General features: G+C 45.3%; 1 protein-coding gene across 1 annotated transcript; it reads right to left on the bottom strand.

Annotated features, from left to right (window-relative positions):
- Positions 1-708: 708 nt before the first annotated feature.
- On the bottom strand, positions 709-1,950 carry LOC124803449. Its single transcript, XM_047264637.1, has one exon. The coding sequence runs from the start codon at positions 1,948-1,950 to the stop codon at positions 709-711; it is 1,242 nt and encodes a 413-aa protein (XP_047120593.1).
- Positions 1,951-17,392: the final 15,442 nt, after the last annotated feature.

The following is a 17,392-nucleotide window of genomic DNA, read 5'->3' as shown; positions in this document are numbered from 1 at the left end:
AGTTTCAACTGAACAGTTGTCTATCTGATCATTCAAATTTTACTGGTTATAGCTCACAACTAAGAGGTTAAGGAGACAAGGTTTATGATTCCGAGAAATATATTTGATATAAATATTTCATATCTAATTTTATTGCGTCTGCACTAGACAGATTTATTTTCACGCTGGTCAGTTACCGGTACAGAAAACATGGACACTCGGTCAAGAACATGGACGGTCCAGTCGTCGAACACAAGAAAGTACATACTTCGGGAACACTATCCACATCGAGTCTATCAAGTAACCACATATTAGTCTTAAGCAACTACACAGTCCATCCGAAATCGACAGGGGTTCAGAGTGTAAAAGTTTGTGCCTCATGTCGAAGCACCATGCTGACGTTGACCTCGGTATGCAGCGTAGAGTGGGGAGTGGGCGAGCCTTACATTTAGGCCCAATTTGTAGTCGTGATGTGAGGTACGCAGGTAGATTCCAACGAGCTGTCTGAAGCGGATTAGGCTGTAATGCACTCATAGTACGCCTTGGGTGTACAGTGCTACGATCACGCACGTTCTAGAGCGTCTTTCGTATTAAGTTGGCTAACTTACGTTTCTCCTCTTTCATAAGGAAATGAGCGTAGTGGAGGCAGTGGCGAAATTGGGAGAGCAAATCAAGAAGGAGAAAATTCGTCCACCCTGAGTGAGTTGCTTCTGACACGCAACAAGGCGACTACAGTAGGCCTCTCTTTTCAAATTCTGGCAGCATTTGTTTTATAGCCTGCGTATACTGAGCGCTCGCGAAGGTGTTTCTGTTGGCAGCACTGTCACTTTCGTTCAGAGACGCTTCCACATCGAATCTAGTTTCGTCTTGAGTACGCACGATTGGTAGCACTGCTACTGCCGAAAAAACGGCGTACAGTGCATGCGCCTCGAAATCCTCCAGTAGCTCCTCAAAGGACATCTGTTTGTCCGAACTGATACCAATATCGTCCATCACCTCGATTAAATGGCTGTGGTACTCTTTCAGAAGATCTGTTAAATGATTGGCGTACACTTCTTCCGTAAGGCTTGTGTGAGTAAAATATTGCAAGTCAATCGAAGGTGAACCGTACGAAGACAACTGGAAATCGAGTAGGACCACGTCTTGGACGACTTCTGCAGCGTATTTGAACATGATGTTGTTGACCCAGGTATCTGCGTGGGTTAGCACACGAAACTTACCCTTCCGTTCCGTTAAGTCAGCTAGCCGTGGAAATATGCTTTCTGCGAGAGTTCGTAACCTCGGCGCATACTCTGAGTACGATCCGTCTAACGTGTCCAACTGATCCGCGAGTAACCTGCAGCCCTGTTTCAAGAAGGTCTCCACATGTTGCGCCGTAGGTCCGTGGAACGACTTGAAGACCAGGTAGTTGTCCAGAGCCGATGGGTCCTGCTCGAACAGCTTGACGGAGGCCGCGTGGAACTCAGCCAGTTTCCTGACCACGAGTTTGGAGTGGGCCAAATCGAGTCCGCTGCACCTCTTCGCCAGCGCGAACCCACTGGCCTTCAAGTCCTCGAGAATCAGATAGCTGACCGGCTGCCTCCCAGAGGCGAAACACTTGGCAGACAGCTGCGTGTATTTACCGGGTGCCGCCTTCTCCAGGATTTGTGACATCGCGGGAATGGTATCGCAGAACATGCGAGTCTCTTTCTCGAAGGCTTGCATCTCCTGCGCCATCTTCTGCATCGCCTCTCGCGTCGGGAGGCACTTGATGATCAGCGACAGGGAGCTGCCATGGGGACTGGCGTCGCGCTCCAGCTTGACAGTCATGCGGTAGACGTCGCTGAGGTAGTTGTCGCCCGTAGCCGTCGCCCTGTGCACAGCCACCGAGGCAACCTTCAAGTCTCTGGACGCGTCGCTCTCCTTGAGCGAAGTCTCCGCGAACTGCTTGTCCAGCCACGCAGGCAGCACGGTGGTGGCTTCCGCGGTCATCACCTGCAGTGCAACAGAAATGAAAGGGTCGGTCTAGAGACGATTGAGACGAATTGTCTTGAATCGCAAATAAATGCTATTGGTGTACCTAATAAATTATGCAGAATCATAATACGAAAGCACACTCATAACAGCGAGAATTAATATAAACTTTCGTCTTTTCTTAAATTTCGAGTCCCCACGAGCAGGCAGGTTCTCAGAGACTAAAATCATTCTCGATGTTGGAGCGCGACTTCTCCGTTTGGTCCCCTCCCACAGACCAACCAACCAACCACTCTTCATGCAAAAGTTTTAGATGTTTAATAAGACCTTTTTATTACATAAAACTGATAAAACAATTCTGTTTTTTCAAAGTACGCGATTTTAGATAACTTAAGATACACAACTAAATTTGACATTTTCAGACGGAAGAATGCGATCTACAAGAACTACATTGACGGAAAAGGTTGTAACACCAAAATATAATTAACGTAGAGTAATGAAAATGGGGAATGTCTCCTTACAGGTAACATATTTATCTGACTAACATTGGAAACCACTGAAAAGCCGGCCTAAGTGGCCGAGTGGTTCTAGACACTTCAGTCTGGAACAGCGAGACCACTACGGTCGCAGGTTCGAATCCTGCCTCGGGCATGGATGTATGTGATGTCCTTATGTTAATTAGGTTTAAGTAGTTCTAAGTTCTAGGGGACTCATGACCTCACATGTTAAGTCCCATAGTGCTCAGAGCCATTTGAACCAAAACCACTGAAAATGTAAATTAGTGGTACATTAATAACCGGTGTAATAGCCTGAATGTTGAACGGAAACATGCAGACGGTCATCCAGTGTGTCGTACAGACGCTGGACGTCAGTTTTTGGGACGGATTTCCATGCCTGTTGCACTTCATCTGCCAATACTGGCACTGTTAATGCTGATATGTGAATGACGCTGGAGTTGTCTCCTGATGGTGTTCTATATGTGCTCGATTGGAGACAGATCTGATGTTGCAGCAGGCTAAGGGAACGTGTCGACACTCTGTGGAGCATGTTGGGCTACAACAGCGGTATGTGGGCGAGCATTATCCTATTGGAAAACACTACCTGAAATTCTGTTTATGAATGGCAACACAGCAGGTTGAATCTCCAAACTGACGTGGAAGTTTGCAGTCAGGGTGCGTACGATAATGACGAGAATGCTCCTGCTGTCATACGAAATCACACTCCAAACCCTAAATCTGGGTGTAGATCCAGTATACCTGTCACACAGACAGGTTGGTTGCAGTCCCCCAACCGGCCTCTTTCTAACCAACACGGCCTTCACTGGCAGCGAAGCAGGAGCAACTTTTGTCAGAAAATACAACAGACCTCCAACCTGTCCTCCAATAAGCCCTCACTGAACACCACTGAAGTCGCAAATGGCAAAGGTTTTGGGTCAGCACGGTACAGATCATCTGGTTTGGAGCTGTCATTGAAGTCACTGATTTGTAACAAATGGCTTTTGATGTCGCTGAGCAACAGTCATACAATTATTGTTAAATGAATAGCAATAATTGTTAAACGAATCGCCATTTAACCTTATTGTTGTTTATGTAATTACGACCCAGGTTTCGGCCTTTTATGCGCTTTTCAAGTAATTGAGTTTATGTCATTAACGTAAATTGCAGGACATCACACACAAACCTGGCCATAAATTAAGAAAAATATTCGCTCCCCACGAAATGCCAGATGAAATGTCATCATCCTGTAAAAAGATCACTAAATATGTTAATAACATAAACTCAATCACAAAAATGGCATTAAATGCCGAAACCTGGGTCATAATTACATAAACAACAATGCAGTGAAATGGCGGTGTGTTCATTTAAAAATGATTTGTAACAGTTCGTTTTTCCACTGTGGTGCCAACTGCTGCTAAAATTGCTGCTGCTGATGCAGTGCGATGCTCCAGAGGCATACGCCGAACACGATAGTCTTCCCTCTGGGTTGTGCCACGTGGACGTCCGGAGCCAGGTTTTGTTGCGACCGTATCTTCTTATGACCAACGCTACCAGAAATCGTGTACAGTCGCTGCATTCCTGTCAAGTCTTTCTTCAGTATCGCGGAAGGAATATCCCGCTTCTCGTAGCCCTACTACCAGATCTCGTTCAAATTCGGTATTATGCTGACAATGGCGTCAGTGTTGACTAACATCAGGCCGCCACCTCCAGTCTCAATGGTAACTAACGTTCACGACCGTTACAGCGTGTATTTGAAGAAAACCTGATTCGCTCCCTCTTTGGCACTACTAGCGCCACTTCCATGCGACTGACGTGAAATCTGAACAGACGTCATCTTTCAGATGTAGAAGCACGGCTACCATCTTTCGATTATGTCGTACATCTCCTACTTCGTATACATTCATCTATTCACATATGTGTCGTAGAATGAGTTTTGACTCTGCAGAACAGAGTGCTTTTATTTGAATCTGCCTGCTACGCTCAAACTGTATACCAGACTGGTAGTCGAACCAAGAACCTCTTTTTGCCTTCCTAACGACTGACCCATTGAAGGGTGATTGATGACCCATGCAGAGTTCGAGTCCCGGTCTGGCACACAGTTTTCATATGTTACGGCGTTTCACTCAGCGCCCCACTCCACTGGAAAGTGAACACTCGTGTTGGAAACAGTCCCTTACTCTCTGGCTATATCCTTTCTTCCAAGAGTCCTAGTCCCTCAAGGTATGCGGGAGATTTGCGTGGTGCTTTGAAGCTAGGAGGTGCGGCACTGCCGGAAGTAGGGCTCTGAGGGCGAGTAGTGAGTCGTGTTTGGATAGCTTAGACGGCAGAGCATTTGCCCCCCAAAGGGAAAAATAAATGTGTGTGAAATCTTATGGGTCTTAACTGCTGAGGTCATCAGTCCCTAAGCTTACACATTACTTAACCTAAATTATCTTAAGGACAAACACACACACCCATGCCCGAGGGAGGACTCAAACCTATGCCGGGACCAGCCGCACAGTCCATGACTGCAGCGCCCAAGACCGCTCGGCTAATCCCGCGCGGCCTAGAGGGAAAGCTCCCAGGTTCGAGTCTCGGTCCGATACACAGATTTAATCGGGCAGAAAAAATGGTTCAAATGGCTCTAAGCACTATGGGACTTAACATCTGAGGTCATCAGTCCCCTAGAACTTATAACTACTTAAACCTAACTAACCTATGGACATCACAAACATCCATGCCCGAGGCAGGATTCGAACCTGCGACCGTAGCGGTCACGCGGTTCCAGACTGTAGCGCCTAGAGCCGCACGGCTACTCCGGCCGGCAATCGCGCAGAAAAAAATTACAAATATTTTGATCGCGTTTGGTTGATTTGACAGTTAACTGGTTTCGACTCTAACGAATCGTCATCAAAAACAAAAATTCTGAAAAGAAAAAAAAATGCAAGTTTACTATTCAACACAAAATGACTGGACTTGTTACTTTTGACTTGCTCTTCTTAACATTTTGATAACTTCAGATGTAATAATAGCAATGAGCCATTTCTGTCTTTTCTGGATTTTTAGTTCTGATGGTCGCTCATTAGAGAAGAAACTGATTAACAGTCAAATAAACCAAATGCAGTCTCGACAGTTGCGAATAAAAGACTGTAGATAAAGTGTAATCAAAGATGATGCTGTCGCGCTATAATGGTGATACTGGTGGTGCACACCGTGCAATCTTTCTCAAACGATTTTACAGAAAGTATTCAGTAAAAAAAAAAAAAAAGTATAACTTACAGCTTCACATCTTAGCTTCATGGTGACGCGTCCATCATTTCGTTAATGATCGTAGTTATTGTGATATTTTCGTTTGAGTAAGGCATTCAGAAACTGGAAAAAGTTTGCAAGGAAAAGTAGGGGTCCATACGATTTTGCACTGGTGTACATGATGCTGGATATGACATTTAGCTAACATTTTGAATTTTTCAGCGTCTTTGATTAGTAATCATAACGCCCACGGTATGGGTTTCGAATCCCGCCACGGCTTAAATTTTGAATAAATATCTTCCACAATGGCGGCCGAAGACTTCTGTGATAAGAAGTCACCCTCATTCTGCCATAGGTCTTGCGAAAGAGGGCGGAAGAGCGAACAGAAATTTAGGACTTTCCCTTGCCCTTGGGATGGAAAACTGCCCGTAAAGGCGGAAGAATCAGCAATGACCTTCGACATGGAACAACTGCATTAAAGACACAATATTTATCCGTAGGACATAGGGCCTGTTATTGGAAAATAAATTTCATGATGATCTCTCCCTTGACGAAAGATTACGGATCTTTCCCCCATTCAGATCTCCGGGAGGGGACTGCCAATGGGGAGGTGACCACGAGAAACAGATGGATTAACCAAAGGTAGGATAACGTTCTAGCAGTCGGGACGTGGAATGTCAGAATTTTAAGCGTGGTACGAAATATAGAAAATTTGAAAAGGAAAATGCAAAAGTTCAATATAGATATAGTGGGGGTCAGTGAATTGAAATGGAAAGAAGACAGGGATTTCTGGTCAGATGAGCATAGGGTAATATCAACAGCAACAAAAATGGGGTAACGAGAGTAGCATTCGTTATGAATAGAATGGTAGGGCAGAGATTGAGTTGCTGTGAACAGTTCAGTGATAGGATTTTTCTCATCAGAACTGACAGCGAACCAACAGCGACAAAGGTAGTTAAAGTATACATGCCGACGCCACAGGCCCTAGATGAAGGGACAGAGAAAGTATATGAAAATATTGAAAGGGTAATTTAGTACGTAAAGGGAGATGAAAATCCTGGAAAGAGGTTGTAGGATAAGCAGTAGAAGAAAACTTTATTGGAGAATAAAGGCTCTGTACTAGGAATGAGAAATGACAAAGACTAACTGAGTTCTGCAATAAAGTCCAGCTAGTAATAGCGAATACACTGTTCAAGAACCACAAGAGAAGGAGGTAACTTGCAAAAGGACGGAAGATACGGAAGAGTTCAGTGAAATTACATTACGGTAAGGCAGAGATTCCGAAATCAGATACTAGATTGTAACGTGTACAAAGATTCAGATATAGACTCAAATCACAATTTAGTAATGATGGTAATGATGGAGAGAAGGCTGAAGCTTAAAAGAATAGTCAGGAAGAATCAATGCGCAGAGAAATGGGACACAGAAGTACTAAGGAATGAAGAGATAAGCTTGAAGTTCTCCTAGAAGTAGCAGAAATGAGAACAGTCAGAAACTTAACATCAAGATTGGTGACAGGAAGAGGTGAAGTTAGGGAATTCTGCTACCTAGAGAGCAAGGTAACCTATGACGGACAGAACAGGTAAGACATAAAGGCAGAGTAGCACTGGTAGAAAGGGCATTCCTGGCTGAGAAAATCCTACTGGTAACAAAATTTCTGAGAATAGACGTTTGGATCACAGCGTCATATGGCAGTGAAACAAGGATTGTGGGTAAACCAGAAAAGAAGAGAATCGAAGCACTCCATATGTGGTGTTACAGAAGATGTTGAAAATTACGTGAACTGAAAAGGTAATGAATGAGGATTCTCCACATAATGGACGATGAAAGGAATATATAGAAAACTCTGAGAAGAAGAAAGGACAGGATGATAGGATATCTGTTAAGACATCACGGAGTAACTTCCATGGTACTAGAGGGAGCTATAGATAGTAAAAACTGTAAAGGAAAACAGTGTTTTTAATACATCCAGCAAATAATAAGTTGCAAATGCAGCTCTGAGATGAAGAGATTGGCACAGGAGAGAAACTCGTGGCGTACTGCATCAAACCAATCAGAAGAATGATGACTAAAAAGAAAAGTAAAGACTCTACACGTTTATTTTTGTACCAAGAATGTGCTTTTTCATAAGATATTGATGCTATTTGTCCTCTGTTCCTCACGTAATAACCTTCATAAACCACTGTTTCGAAATTCTCTTGCAATTGCGATTGCACGATTACATAAATAAGGTGACATTAAGTAAGCTCCGCTGTATATTGGCAAAAGAAGCAAATTTTAAAATGTCAACAAAAGAAATGTAGGCTTTACTCAAAATTCTCCACTAACTGCGCTTCTGTGAAGGTTAAAAATGATTAACAAGTGAGGCGAAAATAAATCACTGATTTTATTGCATTTTCATCGAAGTTGTTTTTAGATACTAATCGAAGCAGAGGTCACAGTAGATGTTTTTTTATGGTCGCCTGGAACTGTGAGCGTGGATAGCCTCCACTTAATATTTGCAAAGAATGTGAGTGTAGGCTTCAGCTTAGAGCGACACTTCTCCAGCACTCTGCATTTCACCTACACTGCATGCCCGCAACGGCCACCACCACTGCTATCCCCACACTTGACCTGCCGACTGCGCAGCTGCTGGTCACTTTATTTTGCGCGCGCTCTACTACAGTAGGTCCTCGTTGAACTGCACGGAGTAGCCAACAGTTACTAATAGGGGAGGATGGAAGAGGGATAAATCTATGCATTAAGTGAAGTCGAGTGTTGTTGACTAGGACTGCAAATAAGATGTATCTTAGGATGGATTTCATTGTCACATGTCAAGGGGTGGTTGAATTTCCGGTGGTAGGTAGCTGAACTGGCTTTCTGCTAGATGTTTTGGATAACGTATTAAGCTGCGTATAAGGTGGGATGTGGGTGTAGTTGCAGAGTAGGTAACTGTGGTTAGCGATTAGTGGATGGTATATTGGGTGTTGGGACTGATATTTCCGATTAATATATTGGCTGTGAAGGTGCTCCAAGGTAAGACGTAAGTATGGGAAAATAATTAGTTGGTGTAGGAACTTAGATGGAGAAGTTTGGCAGATGCAGAACCGTGCCATACTGCATGTCTTTCAAGGTTTTCGAGCGATTGGTAGAGTTAAGGAGACGTGGAGATCTTGGAAATATTAACACAAGTTTGGGTGAGTCTGATGTAGGAGTTATAGGTGAGGACAGTGGTGGAAGGTTGTAGGTTACAAGTATGGCCTTTTAGTAGTTACAGTCGCTTAAGTCAGTTTCGAACTTTGTATTGGACGGTTGGGAGGTATTCATTCAATGTTCGTTTTCTGTCAAGGGTCAATCCTATACGCTTTACTGTGTTTGCTGTAGCTGGAAAGGCAGAAATCTGGACGATGGAATCAGCGAGTGGCGCGTACAGAGATGGTGGTATCGATTGTCGGTGGAGTTACTTGAAGCGTCCGCATATTACATCACTCGTCCAGACATTAAGTGACTTTATAGCGGGGCGTGGGACAGTTGGAGTACGCTGTGGGTACCTAGGTACGCACTGCCATTATAATATTATAGCAGATAAGTGGAGGGCTGGGAATATGGAAAGTGTACCGTGTTCATCGCTTTTTATTTATGTACATTATACAAATTTCTCGTGAGTCACAGCTTCGCTCAGGATATACATGTATAATTCCTGCTGAACAATGCTGCTGAATTTTATCCATTGTCACCATGCATTTCGGCCCCAGAGATGAGAATCTGATGTTGACTCCTCCAATAATCTGCTGTCTGTTTCCTGACACATTTGTTAATAATAATATTGTCCTGTCTTTGTTAACATTCTATTTAAAATTAATGCTCATTGATGGTATAACAGGCTTATGGTTATTGCCTCCCTCCTCCGCTGTAACTAACCGATAACCGCGGAGAACGGTGTTGATTCCATTTGAGAGTCCCTTGAAAACTTCCTAAGTGGCTATTTATTAATGAATAGAAAACCGAATTGGGACGTTCAGAACGCTACTGGAAGTGGTACACTTATCTAAGACACGATGTTTGCGTTGCCGAACAGGTAAAGTGAAATTATAGGGAGAACAAAACAGTTTCCTGAAACCTAATGATGATTCAAAGCGAGCTACAAATGCTAAAAAAAGTTTTGAAATCTGCACAATCATGCGTGACCGAATATTAGATCATCTGTGGCAAACAATGCAACACTGCAAATGCATCCAGTGCTCAAAACACCTTTTGCCGACTCTCAGTTGTTTCAGGAATGATTTATTTAAACCGCCAAAAGCTGATATATCAAAATAATTTTTGTTGCCCTCGAGATTGAATCATAGGTTGTCGTCATGTCACATAATATTAAAAATTTAAAACGGTAGTGCGTTTCGTTGACATCAGAGGTATGAGCGGTGTATAAGAGCCGACTCTACTAAATATCATGCCTCCATGCCAGACCAGTTTGATATTAACTGCTATATTTACAATACTGTATCAAGATTTCTATGAGTGCAGAGTAAGTGTACCGTGAAACTTCCTGGCAGATTAAAACTGTGTGCCCCACCGAGACTCGAACTCGGGACCTTTGCCTTTCGCGGACAAGTGCTCTACCAACTTTTTTTTTTTTATTTTTATTTTTTTTTACAGCTGAAAATGTGTGCCCCGACCGGTATTCGAAACCGGGATCTCCTCCTTACATGGCAGACGCTCTATCCATATTTTTTCCAATGTCAGGCTTACCACCTTTGCTGACATACAATTTGTTGTACTATCGCATAAATAGTGTCTACAAAGTCCATATGTTAACAAATGGTGGCTAATTAGAAAATTAATTAATTAAGGAAATGAATAAAACTGAAAATGCCCAAATGAAAGACATGAAGACATTGCGGATAGTACAAATACAAAAGAAACATGCTCCTGTAGCAATGAAATGAAATTCGTGTCGGAGGCGACACCTGCACACGACCCGACGTTTGATAGAGCTAGAGAGCCATCTATCGACTCGTTCTCCAGACGTTGGTGTAAGACTGGGTCGTCTTCTCGAAATTAACTAAGGGTCCGTAAGTGTGATCGGTGTCTATCTCGGCTTCTTCGTCTATCTCATCTCTCGCCCGTCACACCCCATCTGGCCGGCGGGTCGGTAAATGTAAGTCGCAAGTAATTAGCGAAGTCTTGCCTATATTTCTTATGCTGTTGCAGCTTCGTGTGTCCATCCAGGAGAAAATGCCAAAAATCAATTTTGTCCTTTTCCGATTCGTTATACACGTAGCTCACCACCATTCCCCGCACCCATGTCACTGCATTGGTTTTTTGGACCGGGAAATAAGATTCTTGGGGGAAAAAAAGTGTGTCTGATGAAATTGTGTGAGGGGCGGAGCGTAACAGGAACGCCAATATCTGTTGTGCCAAGTGCCACACTGGAGCCGTCCCACTACATGCTAAACGATGTTCATCAGTGTCCACTGTTGCGCAGGCTAAACATAGTGGAGTGTCTGCCAAATGAATCGCGTGCCGCCGTTGATTCGTTGCGAACTTCCTATTTATCACCTCATACCATGTTGAGCGTACCGACGTTGGGAGGTAAACGTTCCGTATAACGCGCCATATCTGTCGCCAGTTCTTGTCTGGGTACTTCTTTTCCAGGGTATTCCTGGGGCACCGGCGCAGTAAGAGTTGGTATACGTCTCGCGTCGTCGGTAGTCGTGTTGTTGGGAAGGAATCTCTGACATAGCTAAGCTCCAAAAAAAAAGACTTGAAATGTGACAGCTTCGGTGAAATACGGCCCACATTAACTGGGGGTAGCATTGAAGTGGGCGCTAGTACATCGGCCAACGCACCCGAGATATTGCGAAATTGACCGCGCCACTGTCGGAAAATCGTACTGACGAATAGCGCCCGTGCCTTTTCATATACGTTCACTAGACCAAGTCCACCCTCTCCAGGTGGTACCGTAAGCGTTGTGTATCGGATCTTAAACAGGTGTCCCACACTCACGTAGGTTCCGAAAGTTGCTTGTATCCGTGATGCCATTGTGCGCGTTAATGGCAGGACATGCGCTACGTGATTGAGACTCGGTGCTAGGTATACGTTAACATAGGTCACCCTCTGAATCATATCCAACGCTCTTAATTTCTGTAACAGCACCATTGTCCGCATCAGCTTCAATATGCGTCGGTAGTTATCCGCTGCTGTCCGCTGCACATCCGTGTGGAACGTAATACCTAGGCATTTTATGGTCTGAACTAAGATGAGCGGGCCTTCCTCTCCCGGTTGTAATCCTCGACCGACATTCATGCAGCGTGATTTTTGTAGATTAAGCACGCTTCCTGCCGCCATCCCGTATCGCTGTATCCATGCCAACGCCGTACGTACTTCTTCGCCTGTCCGTGCCACCAGCACCACATCGTCAGCATAAGCGCGGCAATGAGAGGTCAGTTGTGGCAACGGCACTCCCTCCAACCGTTTTCGGAGACCATATAGACAGGGTTCCAAAGCCATTGCATACAAAAATATCGAAGGGGGGCAACCTTGACGAACTGACCTTGAAATAACAATGTAGTCAGTGCCCCGCCCATTCACCGAGACCTTTGATCGTACGCCGTGTAACAGTCGCATGATCACTAGGATGAAGGCCTGTGGGATTCCCAATCTGCCCATCACCGCATGCAAAAAGGTATGATCCACTCTGTCGAACGCATGATCGAAGTCAATTGCGACGAGTGCCCCACGCACTCTGCATGCCGCTGCTAATGCGATGATATCTCGGTAGTCACCGAGCGCCGTATGTACGTTACTCTTACCGCCGAGGCAAGTTTGATCTATGAGGAGTCTATCAGAAAGTGAAGATCGCAGGCGAGCCCCAAGGATGCGCGCGAAAATCTTATAGTCGCAGTTCAAGAGAGTGAGTGGTCTATAATCTCCTGGATTTCTGCCACCGCGTGGTTTGGGTATTGGGATGATGATACCCTCCGTGAATTCGGCAGGTATCTCTGCGGTAACAGTAGTTCGTTGTACATCTGAAGCCAGGTCCGTCCCATGAGGTATGCAAAGGCGCGGTAAAATTCAATTGGGAAGCCGTCCTGTCCTGGGGACTTGTTCGGAGCCCCCCTGGCAATTGCGTCTGTCAGCTCGTCCTCTGTTATCGCTGTGATGAAAGTCTCTGCATCCAGTGGTGGTCCTCTATCTGGCATTTCCGAGATGACATCATGTAGTGTCTCGTGGTTCACACGTACAGGTCCATATAACTGACGGAAATAGTCGGTAAACACATGCGCAATATCACGCTGGTGCACAACTTGCTGGCCAGTTTCAGAGATTAGTTCCCTGATCAATGTCCTGCGTCGTCGTTGGCGTTCACGTACCACGTGGTGCATGGAGGGGGTTTCGGCAGCAACTGTGTCCGCCAATCTCGGCCGGACCATTATACCTTCCATTCTTAGTCTCGTCAGCTGTAATAACTTGGCTTTTATCCTGCGCATGGCCGTGTGCCTTTCCGGCGATGGTTGTTAGGTCATCAGCTCCCTCAGGGCTGTAAAATAAAAATCAGCCGTCGTGCGGTTCCACTGCGATTTGTCCTGCCCGTATCGTATCAACGTTCTCCGTAACGTTGGTTTTGCGCATTTAATCCACCACTGGAGAACCGAGGTGTATGCTCGTTGGCGGCGAACGCAGGTCTCCCAGGCCGCCTCTATCGACCGGTGACATTCAGTGTCACGTAAAAGTGCACAATTCATTTTCCAGTGACCCTTACTCCGCCATATCTTCTGACGCGTTAGTGAAATCGTACAGACGTACGCCATATGATCCGTAAAAGCCGCTGGCCAGATTTCGGCATCCAGTATCGCCGTCCGTAGAGCTCGTGTCACATACACTCTATCAAGTCTACTCGCCAAGTGTCCCGTGACAAACGTATAACCCGGTCTGTCACCATGCTGCTGTTCCCAGGTATCTAGAAGCGCCATATCGGTAATCAACGCACGCAGTTCCATGCATGACACATAATGAGGTACTTGGTCCTTTTTGTCGACGACACAATTAAAGTCGCCGCCCACTATATAGTTATCATAGCGTCCAGTGAACAACGGTGCTATCTCTTCGGTGTAAAAAGTCGCCCTTTCTCTTCGTTTTGTGGAGCCAGATGGTGCGTATAAATTGATGAAACGAACGCCGTCGACAGTGATCGCTATGCCACGTGCCGAAGGGGGAGACCTGACGTCCTCCACTCCTATTCCTTCCCTGGTGAGAATCGCCACACCGCATCCACTTTCATTGTGCACTGAATAATGTACCTCGTAACCGTAGAACTCTGGCGGCGATGTGAAAAGCACTTCTTGTAGGAGTACAATATCCACGTCCGCAGCGCGTAACATATCTTTCAGCATTTGAATTTTAAGCGGTGTCCGTATGCCATTAATGTTTATCGTGGCAATGTGGTACGCCTGGCTTGTGTTCATCAGTTGTAGGGCGGTGTCATTAAGCGTCTATCTGCACCCCCGGCGCTCCTCAACACACTAAGTTGGTCAACATTTCCCGACCCCTCCCGGCCTCTGGCCAGGACTATCCTCAATCGTCGCGTTCGTATTTTCATCCTGTTCCTGTTGGTCCGTTTCTTGCGCCCAGTCCCCCAGCATATTTCCGGAACTGGTCGAAGGATGGTAGGCAACGTTGTCATCGCTCTGATGTTGGACAGGTGTCATCTCCACTTCCGCCTTCCGGTCACCAGAAGGAGAGGTCAAGTTATCGTCGCTGTGTAGTTCCTGCACAGTCATCTCGGTATCTGTTGAATCCACTGGTCTCAGGTCGATACTGTCGTTGTCGTCCACTGTCCCCTCGGAACTACGGCTATCGTCAGCAGAAGTCAGTCGACGCTTCTTTCTTCTCTTCGGCGAACGCTGTTTCCGTTGCCTTGCTTCCGCATCAGCTTTTTGGGTTGCGTATCCTCCGTCTTGGTCCTGGCCTATCACGCTCTCGGGTGGAAGCACTGGCAGCCACCACGGATGAGCCTGGAGCGGCCGTCAGCTGCATCTCTTGTGTGGTGTCCTGTGGCTGCTGTGGTGGAACCGGTGGTCGGAGGTCCAGTCCGTTGGTGTCCATGTTCTCTATAGGGGGCAGCTGCTGGTGTCCATCGGAAATCTCCCTCACGTCGCCTCTCAGGGCTTCCACAAAGGTCAACGGTAAGACAGTCGTCTGTTGTGGCGCCTGAACGTCATCCCGTGGAGTTTGCACTAAACGTCGCCGGAGGCATTCCGAGCGGACGTGACCTTCTTTCCCGCACCCCAAGCAAGTGCGAGGTTGCCCATCATAGATTATAATCGCTCGACAACCTCCTATGTACAAATAAGAGGGGACGTGCTTTCGCAGTTCTAACCGTATTTGTCTCACCCCATTTAAAACGGGGTACGTGGTAAAACTCGTCCATTTTTCGGCCACATGGGATAGAACTGTACCGTATGGTCGAAAGGCGTCGGTAATAAGTTCAGACGGGACCTCAAACGGAAGTTCGAAGACTCGTATAGTGCGGATCCCCATTCCTGCGTGATCGACTGTAACCGCACCAACATTCCCGTCGGCATGACAGAAACGATACCCGTTCGGTGATCGTTGTAGAAGTCTTTCGCAAGCAGCCTCGTCAACAAGCTTGACATAGACGACGCTTGAAACGAGCGATAAATTGATTCCCACGATTTCCTGTGGATCGATTTTTACCTCTTCTCTGAAGAAACGTTCAATCTCGTGTGCCTTTGGTCGTGTATAGTCGTTCGCAAAACTGAACTTCAAAGTCGTTTTTCTGTTCGAGTGTGCCATCTCGTTCTAGATTCACAACACCGCACACGCGAAGCTGCTCAAGCATAAACAAACAGGCGCGCGCACCACAGCGCGGCCGGCAGGCAACACGGTCCGCACTGTGCCACTGCCGAAGGCAGACTGCCAACTGAGCTACCGAAGCACGACTCACGCCCGGTACCCACAGCTTTACTTCTGCCAGTACCTCGTCTCCTACCTTCCAAACGAGACGAGGTACTGGCAGAAGTAAAGCTGTGGGTACGGGCCGCGAGTCGTGATTCGGTAGCTCAGTTGGTAGAGCAGTTGCCCGCGAAAGGCAAAGGTCCCGGGTTCGAGTCTCGGTCGGGCACACAGTTTTAATCTGGCGGGAAGTTTCATATCAGCGCACACTCCGTTGCAGAGTGAAAATCTCATTCTAAGTGTACCGTCTTCGTCGCTTTTTATTTACGTATATTATACTACTTTACTTTATAAATATAAAAAATTATAGCATCTATCTACTGTTTGAAGATGCCATTCCCGCCCACAGTTTAATATTAGATCCTGGGTGTAATTATTAATGTTATTATAACAAAATTTTCGAAAATGAAAGGTCACTTGTTGCCCCAGCCTCAATATTGTCATAACATCAACAACACTCCCTGAGGCGGCTGTCGTGCACCCCCCCCCCCCCCCCCGCCCCGTGACGTCACACTAATCACCGAAAAGCGCTGAGTCCTGAGATCTCTGGATTCCCAGATGTACTGGTTCGGTTCTCCGCATGTTTAGTTATCAAATTATGTAATTATCCTGAAGCTGTCCCCTGGATCCTGAGATGTATGTCGTAATTTCATCAGATAATTACGTATGATTTTTCCCTGGGTCCTGGTCCCCAGATCCTGATACGTATGTCATTTTTTTATCAGATAATTACGCTGTCCCCTGTATCTGAGCACAGGACTCTGTGCTCTTGATATGCTTCAACATGCTTTAGATGCGTGTCTTAATTTCGTCAGATAATTACGCTTCAGATGTATATACTAGAATCTTTTCGTTTGATCTGTTAGGCACTTGTGATTTCACCAGACAATTACGCTTACTAGAGTATGCCTTAGCTGTTTTGCACATGTAATTTCATCCACTAGCACGTCTATGAGACGTTTCTAGCTCAGGAGTTAAGATTTTCCCAAGATGAACACAATATTAATTAAGTACGACGTTATCAGACAATTACGCTACTCCTTAGACATGAAACTTGGATACAGAGATATATGCAACATGCTTTAGGCGTATCTCATGCAGTTACGTTACTGCATTAACCCTGTAGTGAGGTGTAATTTAAGCAGACAATTAAGACTCAATAATAAATTCAACGCTAGGCACAGAGATTTTCATTTTGTGACACAACCTTTGTAGTGTCGTGAAATTTGTTCCACATTAGTAGCGACCTTCCTCAGTGAAGAACCGGCTGTTACTTGTTTTGGCTCCTCACCATGTTTCTTTTGGTATTTTGCATTTGTCTGTCTTCTTTTCATTTTTTCTCATGATACCTGCCACAATAAAATAAAAATAAGATTTTGTAACAACTTCTATCATATATAGGTATTTTATATCTGGGTATAGACAATCATCAAACAAAATTGTAACAAGGTTCTTCCTAATCGTTAACACTGTAATAATTTACCCCATGTTATAGCAAGATACAGCTCTGATGAATAACTAACTGCACATTGTTCTGCAAACCGCACTTTCTTAACAGTATGTGAAGTCATGATGAACGGAATATTGTTTGACAATGAGAGTCGTTTTAACCCACCAGTTTCGTTAATAGTATATGAAGCCATGTTGAAGTTAATATTGTTTTAAAACCGTAGCGCAGTACAGTCGCTAAGTGTAACAGATAAATGTATAGTGCAAATGTTTTGCTTAAACTGTTGTTATTTATTGCGTCCTGCAAGGTTTCATCATATATGGCAAACCTA

This window comes from Schistocerca piceifrons, chromosome 6, assembly GCF_021461385.2.
Source record: "Schistocerca piceifrons isolate TAMUIC-IGC-003096 chromosome 6, iqSchPice1.1, whole genome shotgun sequence".
Lineage (NCBI taxonomy): Eukaryota > Metazoa > Arthropoda > Insecta > Orthoptera > Acrididae > Schistocerca > Schistocerca piceifrons.
The sequence above is the reverse complement of the archived record's forward strand: the minus strand, read 5'-3'. Positions and strand labels throughout refer to the sequence as shown.